Source organism: Stegodyphus dumicola, chromosome 2 (assembly GCF_044657685.1).
Source record: "Stegodyphus dumicola isolate Sdum_Otavi_A_Nest chromosome 2, ASM4465768v1".
Taxonomy (NCBI): domain Eukaryota; kingdom Metazoa; phylum Arthropoda; class Arachnida; order Araneae; family Eresidae; genus Stegodyphus; species Stegodyphus dumicola.
The window spans coordinates 170,774,529-170,787,348 of NC_140769.1; the positions used below are offsets into that span (position 1 = coordinate 170,774,529).

A 12,820-nucleotide genomic window follows, 5' to 3' on the forward strand; every position below is an offset into this window, starting at 1 on the left:
CCACTTGTTCAAAAATAGCAAAATAGTTGTTGCCTGTAAAAAGAGATTCATAAACAAGACAGCCATATACATAAGAACTTAGTCGTAGATCCTTGCTGAGAAAATGTATAAGCTTCGGCCCAGTTAACAAAATAATTCGTAAATACCAAAATGTACATTTTATCATTAGCTGTTTATGTTGTTATCTCAAAACTGTTCATAATAACTTCTTTGAAAGTCACTTCATTTATGTACCATTGTATGTTCCTTTGGATATTAATCTGTAGTCAGTTGTTTGCGCTTTATGGGACATGTACTATTTCTGCATTCTTCTACTGTCTAGAAGAAACTCCTATGAAGAGCAACTTCAGCACATCAAAAATGCTTGAAGAGAAATTTCTCAATAAGACAGAGTTGATATGAAGATACTCCAAAACACATTTTGGAGTTCAATATTTTATTACTAATGACATACATCTGAAAAATCGTACAGTCATAGCTTTTTTTTTCATTCGGTTTAGATAAGTCAACTTTTCTCTATATTATAGATGAATGCTTTGTAAGCAGGTAATAATTTGCCTGATTCGCAAAATTCCAAACTAAAATTTCCTTTTCCAGCAATGCTTAATATGTAACTGACTATAAATGCCACTAACAGGTAGACCTGTAGCATTAATTTAGTTATTTAGAGTATGATTATTGATCTTTAAATTATTTTCATAGCCCCATGATTTCGATTGCAAAAATGGTTTTGCAAAAGCTGTAGATCGTGCGCTTTTGATAATTTCAAATTATTTTGGTAATCATTGATTAGATTACCGCAGGAAGCCGGTTCTATTTATTGACGCAGAATAAAAAAAACATTGGTTTTATGCTTTGCTCATATTAAAAATAACCATATTTGTTTGCTTTCATTAGATTTAAAAATATAGTTAAACACTGCAAAAGAGATTTTAGCTTACTAGTAACAGATTCATTACATTTTATTATAATTACGAATACTTACTGAGGATAATTAGGATATTTACTAACAGCAACAAATAAATAACTAATATATAGTAGAGAGAGTATTATAAAAATTAAAAATAGTACTGAATTTTATTGCATTTTTCATTTCAACTAATTTTCTTACCCAGTAAAGTTCTGGAAGGCGTCGCATCCAACGATTAGCGCAATAACAAGTATGCCAAGCCATGTCCAATCTTTCTCCATCATTTACCTTAAAAAAATAAATGGTGAATATTAATAAATAACTAAAATTATGACAGGAGAAGAGCTTGATGAAAGTTATTATAAGACATTTGGATCACTAAAAAGGGGGACGAGCTCTTTTGCATTATACTGTTACATTTTTATGCAAAGAAAACACAAAAGGTTTTAGTAAATCCGTAATATTGGCATAAAACAAATCTTTTAAACTTAATATGCTTTCAGTAGTGGGTACTAACAACGAGCACTTTTATGCATTAGTGTAAAATAAAGTATTTATACAGAAAAGCATGAAATGCTACAAAGGGTTGTGAAATGTAAATCCTCTAAAGATTATATTCTAATTGAGAACATCGTGCCAAGTTCATTATTTTACTTCGCGTATTAAAGTTGAGCAGTTAGATACTACTTTTTGGGACTTGATCTTGGATCTGTTTCGAAATTAGGGGCTAAGTTATGAAGTCATATCAGAGGGTTAAAGAGGGCTAAGAGTATGGCGTAAGCATTTCAAATCTCATAAATCCAATTTCGTTTCTATGAAACTACATCGCATTACGTTATCAACCGTGGCGTAAAATTTACATAATAGTTCAAAGGTTTCACTTTCAATCCCTTTTTACTAAGAACTGAAATAAGTCTTAAAAAAGGCGACCAAACAGTGACGCGACTGACATCATTTTCGACCATCATTGGCACAATAGACAGGGACAGTTTTAAGAAACAAAAGCTAGGTGCTAACGTATTATACCATCGATTTCCAAGCAGCGCGATTCAACTTTAATTATGCATAAGCGTGACACACCAAAACACTCATTAACACCTGCACTTTCGCTTAATCTAACTCCGATTGATACTCGAATAAGTAAGTAATTTTTTGTTTTTATGAACAAGGATATTATTGTTACGTTCAAGGTATTATTGTCCTAGTGTTCTGTTCCTTTTCCGGAAACATCCATATTAGGCAGTATGCAGGAATCAGGCAAAAAGCCGCTCTGAAGAGCTCAGTAGTCTATTTTACCTGCCGCTAATCCCACAATCACTCGGCGACAGACTTTTCAAAAACCTTATCTAAATTAACCATTCCAACTGGACCCGCGAGGTCACCACTCCTGGATCCCGGAACTCATAGCGGGGTGCGGCTATATTAGTCTGAAGATTTGATTAGCTGTTTTGCTACCCACCAGTACCACTATCATACTGCGTTAACTAGAGACCGATTAATAAGGGATGCACCTCACACGTATATTAATTACCCTGCAGTACACAGAATTCATGTTTAACAGACCAACTGCTACACCACTACTAATACTACAGATTGCAGGCTTAAACTACTATATAGGTTATCTCGTATTATTTCTTCCTGTTATTTACTCAAGAATTCATCACTTCCAATTAATTGCTGTTTTGTCAGAACAGATATTGTTTTATATTGTACATAGGATTTTTCTTTAATGTTTCTTGCATACATGTATTTTTTCTGTATTGTGTAATAGTTTGCAAGCTCACCACGTTTCGGATTCTACAAACCACTTAACGTGTTTCCGGACAGCTTTTTCCTCCTTCCTGTCCTTCTGCAGCTGCTCCAGACATGACTACCTGATCACCGAAGATCAGAGCTTCACTTCTCTTTTTCTTTTACAAGGCTATCTCAACCGGAGAAACTTCATCTTTGGACTTTTACATACGCCAGGACCCTAAGGTGACTCCTTCAGGAATCTGGGAGGAGTAGGAGTAGTGCATGCCGCTCCCGCAGCATGCCAGAATAACCAACAAAGTATCAAAGTATGAAAAGTTGGGATAATGCATTTTTACCACAGACCTTCGAAAACTGTCAGGCTCGTGTTTTTCTCTCCGGCGCCGATCCTGTCCATGTACCGATCCTAGCCGGTACAATAAATGACAGCTGGGGGTAATGAACAAGGATATAAATTAATTATCATTCCTGTACATTTTTCCCTTGGATTTTGAAGAAACTTATTAAAATTTAGAGCCTGCCTTATGGAATCCTGCTTTTAAAGAAGTGTGTATTAATGAACACGATATGGTCGGCTGAATATAGCCAACAAAACAGTAATAGATTGGAACAATTTTTTGGTTTGCGGGAATTTGTATTCATGTTATCTAAACAGAGGTTTCAGTAAAATCCAGAGGCCTTGCAAAATAAAATAGACGAAAGCCTTTTTACGCGGTGCAAAAATGGAGCAAATCGAAAGTACTCGTTATTCATCAAATAAAGAGATATCAGGTGCTTCAGAACTCCTCGGAAACGATTAGCGCAACTTTGGCTGGATTTCCGTCAGCTTTCAAGATTTAATCGTAGCCAACTTTCACATTCGACAGGATAATATGTAAGCACCAAAAGATGTTGATGTTTTGTTTATATTTCCCATTCATTGTATGCTATAACATATGCAACTTCTGAAAGTTTTGCTATGGGAACAGCATATTTTGTTCTCTGTAAACAGATGTTAAATTGAGATTTAAAATTTGCGCAGGAAATACTTTTGCTATTATGAACGCTTTTATGATTCTTAGAACTTATGGCCTAAGAAAATACAACAGCGGTATGCGAATCTCGGATAAAATTACCCTTAAGGAGATTTGGTACTTACATGAAGTACTTACTTTCGGATAACGTCAAATACATTAATATTTTTAGGAGTTAAAAAGAAAATTACTCGATTACTGAGATATGTCGTGGCTCCAGCATAACTTCTTCTCATTTTATGTTGTCGCCTGCAAAAGCTCATTATGATAAGGAAGTTACAATGTTACGAGTTTTAAAGATCATCGTGCGTAGAGAAAGAAATTCAATTATGCTTGATGCATATCTCCCGGCAAAAATATTGACATCTCATTGCTGTCATTTCCTAACTCAGCCTCGACAATTTTATTCTCAGCTGAACCCAAACCTAGAATATCTGTTTAGTACGCAGAGAACGTTTAGAAGCCAGAAAATCGAAGGAATCAACAAAGCACTCGCCGAGACTCCAAATCTGGACCCCCTGATTACGCGTCGGACATACTATCCAACTGCACCACAATGGCATGCGGAAAGGAAGGAGAAAATACCTTATATACGCCTCCTCTTAAAGGGCGACTGAGGATAAGTGGACTCAACCGCCAAATCCTGTTTGCGACGAATTATCGTCTACCACCTTTTAGTTCGGGTGCCATTGTAAAACCTTTTAATTTTTCGATGTCAAGAACCTGAAGAAATCTGCCGTGCCATTACCGGGACTCGAACTTTGGACCTCGGGATTACATGTCGGATGTGCTTCCAGTTACACTTCGAAGGCAAGCGTGTAAGAAAATACCCTTTAAATATTAATATATTTTTTAATTTTTTCCTGATTTTAGTAACAATCTTGCTGCTTGCATACTAACTTACTGGGCACTTGCACTGCTATATTAGTTGCAACGCGGATTTAAAGAAAAAAAACTGGAAAATTCTGTATTGAGTACATTTTGCGTGGGAAAAAGGTAAAGGGGAATCAAAAGTTGTTTTTTACAACCGAAAGTAGTTGAAAAATGGATGAAGTTACCAACACCTAAGATGAGATTCATTTTTTGCTCGATTGACCTTACGTTTAGCTACCATCACGAACGGGGGCGCTAAGCATTTTACCGCTGGGTACAATCTTTGTGGGTCCTAAATTCTGAAAATTTTGTCCCCCTTAGTTTCAGCTACCTAGTGCCTTCTCTTAACTCCAAAAATTTTGCCATCCCTAAATTCTGCTGCACATTATTTCTTGAAATTCTAAAAATTTTGCCATCCGTAAACTCTGCTGTATCCTGATTCCACCGGTTACACTGGCTCTAACAACGATCTTTGATTACCATATTATACGTAGAAGCACGGTATCTCACTAATTACGACAACTTTGCATGAGTATTTGGAAGGTTAAAAAGAAAAAAAAAAAAAAAAAAAAAGCCGTCGCGATGATTTTGGTACACGTGGTTATAATTGGCCAATAGATGGCGCTGCTTAAAAAGACTCCAGAAGAATGCGCAGAGTTCAGCAAAAGTAGCAGTCCAAGCGGGTGAGCGCAGGAGTGGGTTTTTGTGTTCGATTTCCCAACAGGGATGGATTAGTAGGAGTGTGGTTGGGATTGAAAGAATGAAACTGAAGTTATGTAAGTAACTTCAAGAATTCTTTTCTCGTTTTTATCAATATACGTTAAATAGAAACATAAATTGTGTTATATCTGTATGATTTTTTTAAGTGCAAAATTGCTTTGCGGTTTGACAGAGCTAGCAACCTTTTAAAGACATTCTACAGAAGAATATATCAGAAGATTTGTTCCTTATAAGGCGTTCTATCTGATAGTCAGTTAATAGATTTAAAATATATTATTTTAAAAAGTAAGAACATTGAAAAATAATTCGCCAGGGTTCTTTTGAGCAGAATTTTGAATGGTAGATTTAAGTAAAAAAAAATGTAGAGAGGGTAAATGAGCAAAACGAACTCTGGTTTCAGAAATTTTATAAATGAATGTAATGATATAAATTTAAGAAATAGAAAGGCTCAGTTAGAAATGAAGTATTTATTTCACAAGTACGACGTGATTGACGATGATATAGGTAATTAGTTTTGTTTCTGCTTTTGTTTGAAAGAGAACACTGTCGTATCTGTCGTATTAAACTGCGAGAAACATACAGAACTTTTGGATACAGAACTTTTGGAGAAAGATCATTTTCAGCCATGAGAGGAAATGTAATATATTTGGTACTGATGGGTCGTCGCATTGTTACCCCAAAAAGCCAAATACTACTCTTAGTTCTAAAATTTCACGTCCAACTGTAAAACATGGGCTGCATCCATTATGGTTTGCTCTTGTATGACACAAGTGGAGATGGAAAGCTTGTTTTCATTGATGCCATTATGAACCATATAGATCTCTATGACCTAAATCCAAAAAGACAGATAACCTTCCTGTGTGTAACACGTAATCCATATCTAGTCTCACTCGGCCATCGGTTGATATACAACTAGTTATCTAATGGCCTGTAAAATTAATTAAACAACAAATACATAGAAAAATTAGTTCATGGCAAAGCACACGAGGGCTGTCTTCCAAAGCAGACGGATGCCATTGTGGAGGACTTTCTAAGGAAACTGACTCATATCAAGTTACATATGAGAAAATTAACCATACAGCCCAGATCGAACCTGCGTCGAACGATCTTAATCACGGTATTCAACGGTCTTAATCACTTGAAATGAGTAAAAGAGTTTACGTTTAATCAGCTATGTATTTAATTTCCCTCACGCTTGTCACTGTTAGGCACTGAAGTTCAGATAGTTGAAAAATTGGGAGTTGTTCACAGAATTAATAAAGAATTTTGAAGAAAATAAAACTAGCAAGATGCAAATTTTAATAAATCAGGATTTTTTTAATACTTGTGTATGGTGACTTTTATCATCAGTTTTATCAGTCACACTGTAGAGTCGTTAGGTTTATCAAAGCAGGTAATACGAAAAATCAGTGGTGCCCTTGCCAAGATTCGATCTCCGCACATTCTGATGCCAGATGGACGTGCTTTTCAATTACACGACGAAGGCACGGGGTAAGGAGAATTCTTTTAATAGCCGAGTTCTTTCTTTAATAGCTATTAGCCTTGAGCCACTAAAGTGCCGGAAGTGGCGGTCACTTCATTATGGAAGCACCTAATAGTGGCTACTGTTGCCTCCTACGAAGGGACGGACAGTTACAACCATGCCTTCTCCGAGATTCTAACCCGGGCTAATCGCTACGGCAGTCGGAAAAAGGGAGAAAATACAGTATAACATTAGTCAACCACAGCACTGCCTTAATTACCAAAAATATTAGAGCTCATGGAAAGAAGAAAATTAGGTACATAGAGGAATTAAATGGATAGAGAGGGGGGGGGGGGAAACTTCAGCAAACATATCTTTTATAAAAAATTATATTGTATTATTGAACACTTTTTGTTTATGAAATGTCTGATATAAATGTTTGTTTTAAAGTTAGGATTTTGAAAAGGGTTTTAAGGTAAGGATCTTGAAAGTAATATATATATTGTTACGAAATGTACAGGCGCGGTAAGATGGCTTCCCCGCAAAGCAGTTTTAGGGTTGTCATAAAATGGCAAGGGAAGGCAGGGTTGCCACATTTGGCGACAAAAATTGGCCATATACCATGGACGGCTGGAGAACCTTCTGGAACGAATTCTTACCGGTTTACCCAGAATGTTCTCGAACACAAGCCGAAAGCTATATAAACCCAGCTGGCCCGCAGTCAGTTAGTATCAAGTTGGTATCTTGTCTAGTGAGTCAATCCCTGCGGAGTCGATCGAGCTGACAGCCGGCCAGCGAGTGCCGAGTGGGTCGTCGAATGCACCGAAAGAGTCTCTTAGTGTATCGCGGTTAGTACATCGTCGAGAGAGAGAGAGCGTGTTGAGCTCCGAGAACGACTGAACCGAAGAGTCGGGAGCTGTGCTCTGTGTCGTCGAGTGCATCACGAGTTGTAGCGTGAAGAGACTCGAGAGTACGTGGAGTTCCGAGAGCGACCAAGCAAAGTCGGGAGCTGTACTCTGGCGATTTGCAGTGAAGCTGTCTCCACCGTTATAGCCTGATAACCTGAAGGCTGTGTCGCTGATTGTGTCAGCGTGTTTATGGTAGATCTTCGACGACTCTAAAACGTGACTTTGGAGATGTCTTGATCAGTATTGGCTAAATAAAGTGTGTTTCGATACTTGCACCGATCTAAGTGTTGTCGTTATTCACTCCAAATCTACGAACCCCGTACGAACGTGACAATATATATATTACTTTCAAGAAGTGCTTATATTTATTTATTTATTTGTAAATTTTTGAATAATTCATATTTGTGAACCAAATCGATTATGGGATAAAATTAACATCATTTCTTTTTGTATGTTTACCTACTATAATATCTGTTTGTTAGTCTGTAACTTAACCCGTCATTCATTCATTTGTTAAAAATAGTAATTATTATAATAAAAAAAACTTAGATCGGTGCATATTTCATGTAAAATTTTATATAAAATCTGCTAATCTAGGCTTCTTTCTTTAATCCTATATTTCGCATGTTGTTTTTTTAATTCTTTAATTCTGTATTTTACATGACATGCTTCTTTTTTCTGTAGATTTATTTATTTGTCCTTGATGCATGCATCTGTGATGAAGAGAAAATCTCTTTAAAATTCCTCAGAGCAGCAGAGCTGGATTAGAAACCAAATGATGCCAGGAATAAGGCTCCAGTTTTACTCTTTGTTGACCTAAAAACAAAGAATTTTTTTTCCCTCCTCTCAAAAAAAAAAAAAAAAAAAAAAAAAAAAAAACTATTACTCGTTTTCAGTTATGGTATACTATAAGCACATGCTTATATTACTTAATAATTAACTCAGCCCCGATCAAAGTCATCGATTCTCCTTTTTTTGGAATGCTGTAAATCATGGGGAGTGGGGCCCAGAAATACGTTTTCACATGGGGGGCCCACGAACTCTACTTAACGCCCCTGTTCTGGTATCGGAAAGTTGTAGTAAACAGTGTCACTGTTCTAGGCCTAGTATCGGAAGCTGATGATACAATGACGACTATAGCTGAAAATTCTGAAATTCGTCAAATCTAAGCCTAACAGAAGATAAGCAAATACTAATGTTACGATATGCTGATCAAGAACAGAACAGAACTATCGACATTTTTTAAGAAAAAACAAAATGAGCGAACTGCAGAGGAAAAGAAAGCAATTAAGAACTGCGTAAAAAAATAGACGTTTTGTGGAAAACCAATGTGTGATCCTCAAAAGCATGAGGTGCTTCGAATCCCTCATTAATAAAATGACAGAAAGCTATCAATAATGTTAATTATATCCCATAATACGTGGTAAAAGACCTTTTGCTATTATTTATATGGATCATTTATGTCTTTTCAAAAACGTTCTAGAAGAAATCAGGAGCTATTAGTGGTAATTGATAATATAAGATTTGTGAGAAATTTTGCAGTTAAAAATATAAGTGCCAAAGTATGTTTTTGGAGTCTTTGAAAGAATTTGTAAATGATTTTGGTCTACCGGAAAAAATAAACGACAGAAGATCCTATTTCACTTCACTTTTATTTGAGCATTATTGTAAAGACAATGGAATTCGTCGTATCTTGAATTGTGTCAAACACCCTCAAACAATAGTGTGATAAAGCCTCTGTCAGTAGAACAATTTTAGGAACGATAACAACACATATGTTAAATAAACATCATAAAGACTGGGATTCCAAGATAAAAGGAAGATATCTGAACATTGTGTATAAAACTGCGAATAATACACGATTTGAAATGTTATGAGGGTATTCACTCATACTTAATGATGAGCTCCTTAGGAAGTTAGCAAATGAAGATGTAGACTTTTGGTATAACTATCGAAAAATTCAACAGCAAACGCGAACAAGAATAAAAGAGCAGCAAATGAAAATGATGGAGAAATTTGCACAGTAATATTTGAGCAAGGAGAAATACTTGCGATGAGATGTGCTTCAAAAGCTACAGGCCAACCTGCAAAGACACAGCCGAAATATCGAGACCCATTTATAATCACAGAAGTGTTACCCAGTGATTCTTACACAGTAACACGATTCAAAGGGAAGGAACGAAGGTCCTTCTTCACCCAAACTCATGTTAGCTGTTAAAACCATGGAAGTGCGAGCCAAATTCCGATGATGACACAGACGAGTTACCGAAACTGAAATCCTTGACGAAACTCCGGAAAGTCTGTGCGCAAGGCCTGATGATGATTAATTATACAATGGCTAACGTAAGAAAATTCCCCCTTTTTTTAAAAAAATATCTGCATGTGCATGATAAATATTAAAAACTCATAAATTGAAATGATTGAACACTTAGAACCGTGAAAGACATATTGTGCATCTTAACTCTTTTAAATGGCCAACTCGACCTCAGCTCATTATAGCCATTTTGAGTAATAATTAAGAGAGTCAGTGACTAAGTAGCGTCACAATTTTATGCTTAGTTAGAAACGAATGAATCTGTCCACACTCAGTGATTTTGTTTCTACGGGATATGGCAAACTAGATTCTGGATTCTTTAAATACTCTCAGTACTAGATTCTGGCTGGATGGTCGAACTGACTTGGCCCATTTTAGTCACAATGTATTTTTATGCGAGTTCCATAGGTGGCAGCAAGTTTCGTTTGCCTTATATTGGTGTCCAAGTGTGTTTTCCGAATTTCCTTCATTCTTTTTGTAATTCCTGTAATTCTTCTGGTAATAAAAAATAAATAAAAATAAAAGCTGAGACAAATAGAAACGAAGAGCGTATTGCAAAAAAATATGACGTTGCATTGTGCGCAACGCAAATGCTTGCATTAAAATTGATCATACCTAAAAAGAATCTTAAATTGTTTTAATAATTCAGAAGGATAACATATTTTATGTCAATATATAATATAATATATATTGACATAAAATATGTTAGTAATATATTTTTTTACTTCCTTGTACGAAGTAAAAAGTAATCGCGAAAAGTTTCAGGCAGCATATGTCAACGTAAATATCCATTTTGACCGCTATCGAATGCAATTTAACGATGTTTTTGCGTGATATCTGTACGTAAGGGTAGAATAAAAGACTCTTTTCCTCCAAAAAAAAAATATAAAACTTCTTTAAAATGAATTCTGAAGAGAATTTTTCGTGGCGTATGTACGTACGTATGTATCTCGCATCACTCAAAAACGAGTAGCCTCAGAACGTTGAAATTTTGTATATAGGACTGCTATAACATGTAGATGTGCACCTCGTATTTTGGTTGCAATCGGCCGCACCAAACGTATATAAATATATTTATATATACAGTGGCTCCCAAAAGTGTTCGAACACTTCTGATTTTCATTGAAATAATGTTCTATCCATTAATTAAAAGTAAACTTTCTCAATGAGATTTTAATAATAAGATCTATAATCTATTCATAACAAAATTACATGAAATATTTTTTAAATATAGCGAAACTTTATTTTAAAAAAATTAATAACCAAAAATGACAAACATTTTATCTCACAAAAGTTTTCGTACACTGAAATATTTTTTAATAATATCAAAATAATATTAATCGAATGCGATGTAAAATATTGGAAAGTGATGTGGGAGCAGGAGGATGTTATCAGTTATTATAAATTTGTTGAAGTAATAGCCTTAACTTAAGTAGAAGCATTTGTTCCACAAAGGGAGATTTGTATCAGATTTGTCTCGCGACGGGGCTGCGTGCGCATCTGATGTGCCGTTGAATAAGTGTGGAGTGCGATATGAGCGATAAAAAGAGTTAACGAATTTAATAATCAAAATGTATAATGATGATTTTTGCGAACATTTTCGAACTGATTATGCACAATTATCATTTAGAACTGCTATGCATTTATTTATTAATATTAATAATTGAGAAAGTATTTGTATTATTGGTTTATCTAAGTGCATTTAGGTAATTAAATATTTAATAATATTTAAGTGCATTCATTATTAGGTCATTCATTATAAGAGCATTTATTATAAGTTCATTAGGTATCTAAGTGCATTTAGGTAGTTAAATATTTAATAATATTTAAGTGCATTCATTATTAGGTCAATTTGAACACCATATATATCCTCAATATATAAATAATGTGTATTGTGAATCAGATAGTTCATTTAAACGTAATAATTTAAAGATAATGTATAATATCAAGATATCAGTTATCTGTATTAGCGAATAGATTTGAGTAGTACTGCTAATTTTAATAATGAGAAATAATGTTTTTCTATTATTTAACCTACAATATCAAATTTTTGTAAATCGTTTTGAACTCGTATGTAAACTGACCGTAAACTTAAGGAGTAAAAAATTTGCTAAACACGAAATCATCATAATTTAGTTTTCCCTCGGTCTTACGGCCAGAGGTGATGTCACATATTATAACTGTTTTGAGTTTAGAAAATGGGATAGGGTAAAACTATTTTTCTGTTGAATTTTTGGATGTAAAGGGAAAACATTCCTTGTATTTACACAGACCTACTTTTTTTAATTTTCTGAGATATAAAACACAAAGAACACCAATAAATAAAATTCGGCGATCAGTTGCGGCTTTCTTACTCTCAAAATATCACTTTTCATACTTTCTTATAATAAAAATTATCATTCTGTAATTTAAGATTTTTCCAACCAAAAGTTTGTTTTATTTTTTCCCCTAATAGAGAATTCCTCATATTCAAATTTATGATGGCAGGTCTTTTAGATTAATTCACGCTTGCGAAAATGGAAATAAAAAATCTTTCGAATCAGTACTTGCAGTAAAATTTTTGCTAATAATTCAGACTTGAAATAATTAATAAAGAAACTAATGCATGTTCACGGGATGAATCACAAACTGAAGTAATGCAATAGAAGATGAATTGCTTTTATAGGTACACAAAAGAGAGTTAAAACTTTACAGATATACTGTAAAGAAACTTTTATACATGTTTTGGATAAAGATATGCATTTTGTTACTTATAATACAAACAAAACAAGTACAGACATCGTACAAAATTATCCAATCATTTTCCATTAATCCTATGAAGAATTTTTTCCCTTTAATTGAAGCAAATGACTGTAACTTCCATCATAC

The 12,820-nt window shown here is 34.6% G+C and overlaps 1 protein-coding gene across 1 annotated transcript in view; it reads right to left on the reverse strand.

Annotated features, from left to right (window-relative positions):
* Nucleotides 1-12,820, reverse strand: part of LOC118203884 (carboxypeptidase B-like) — a 61,550-nt gene that overhangs the window by 29,304 nt on the left and 19,426 nt on the right. The window contains exon 2 of the mRNA XM_035376186.2: nucleotides 1,112-1,198. Coding sequence (XP_035232077.1) covers nucleotides 1,112-1,194 — 83 coding nt within the window. The 5' untranslated portion in view covers nucleotides 1,195-1,198. The remainder of the gene's footprint in view (nucleotides 1-1,111; nucleotides 1,199-12,820) is intronic.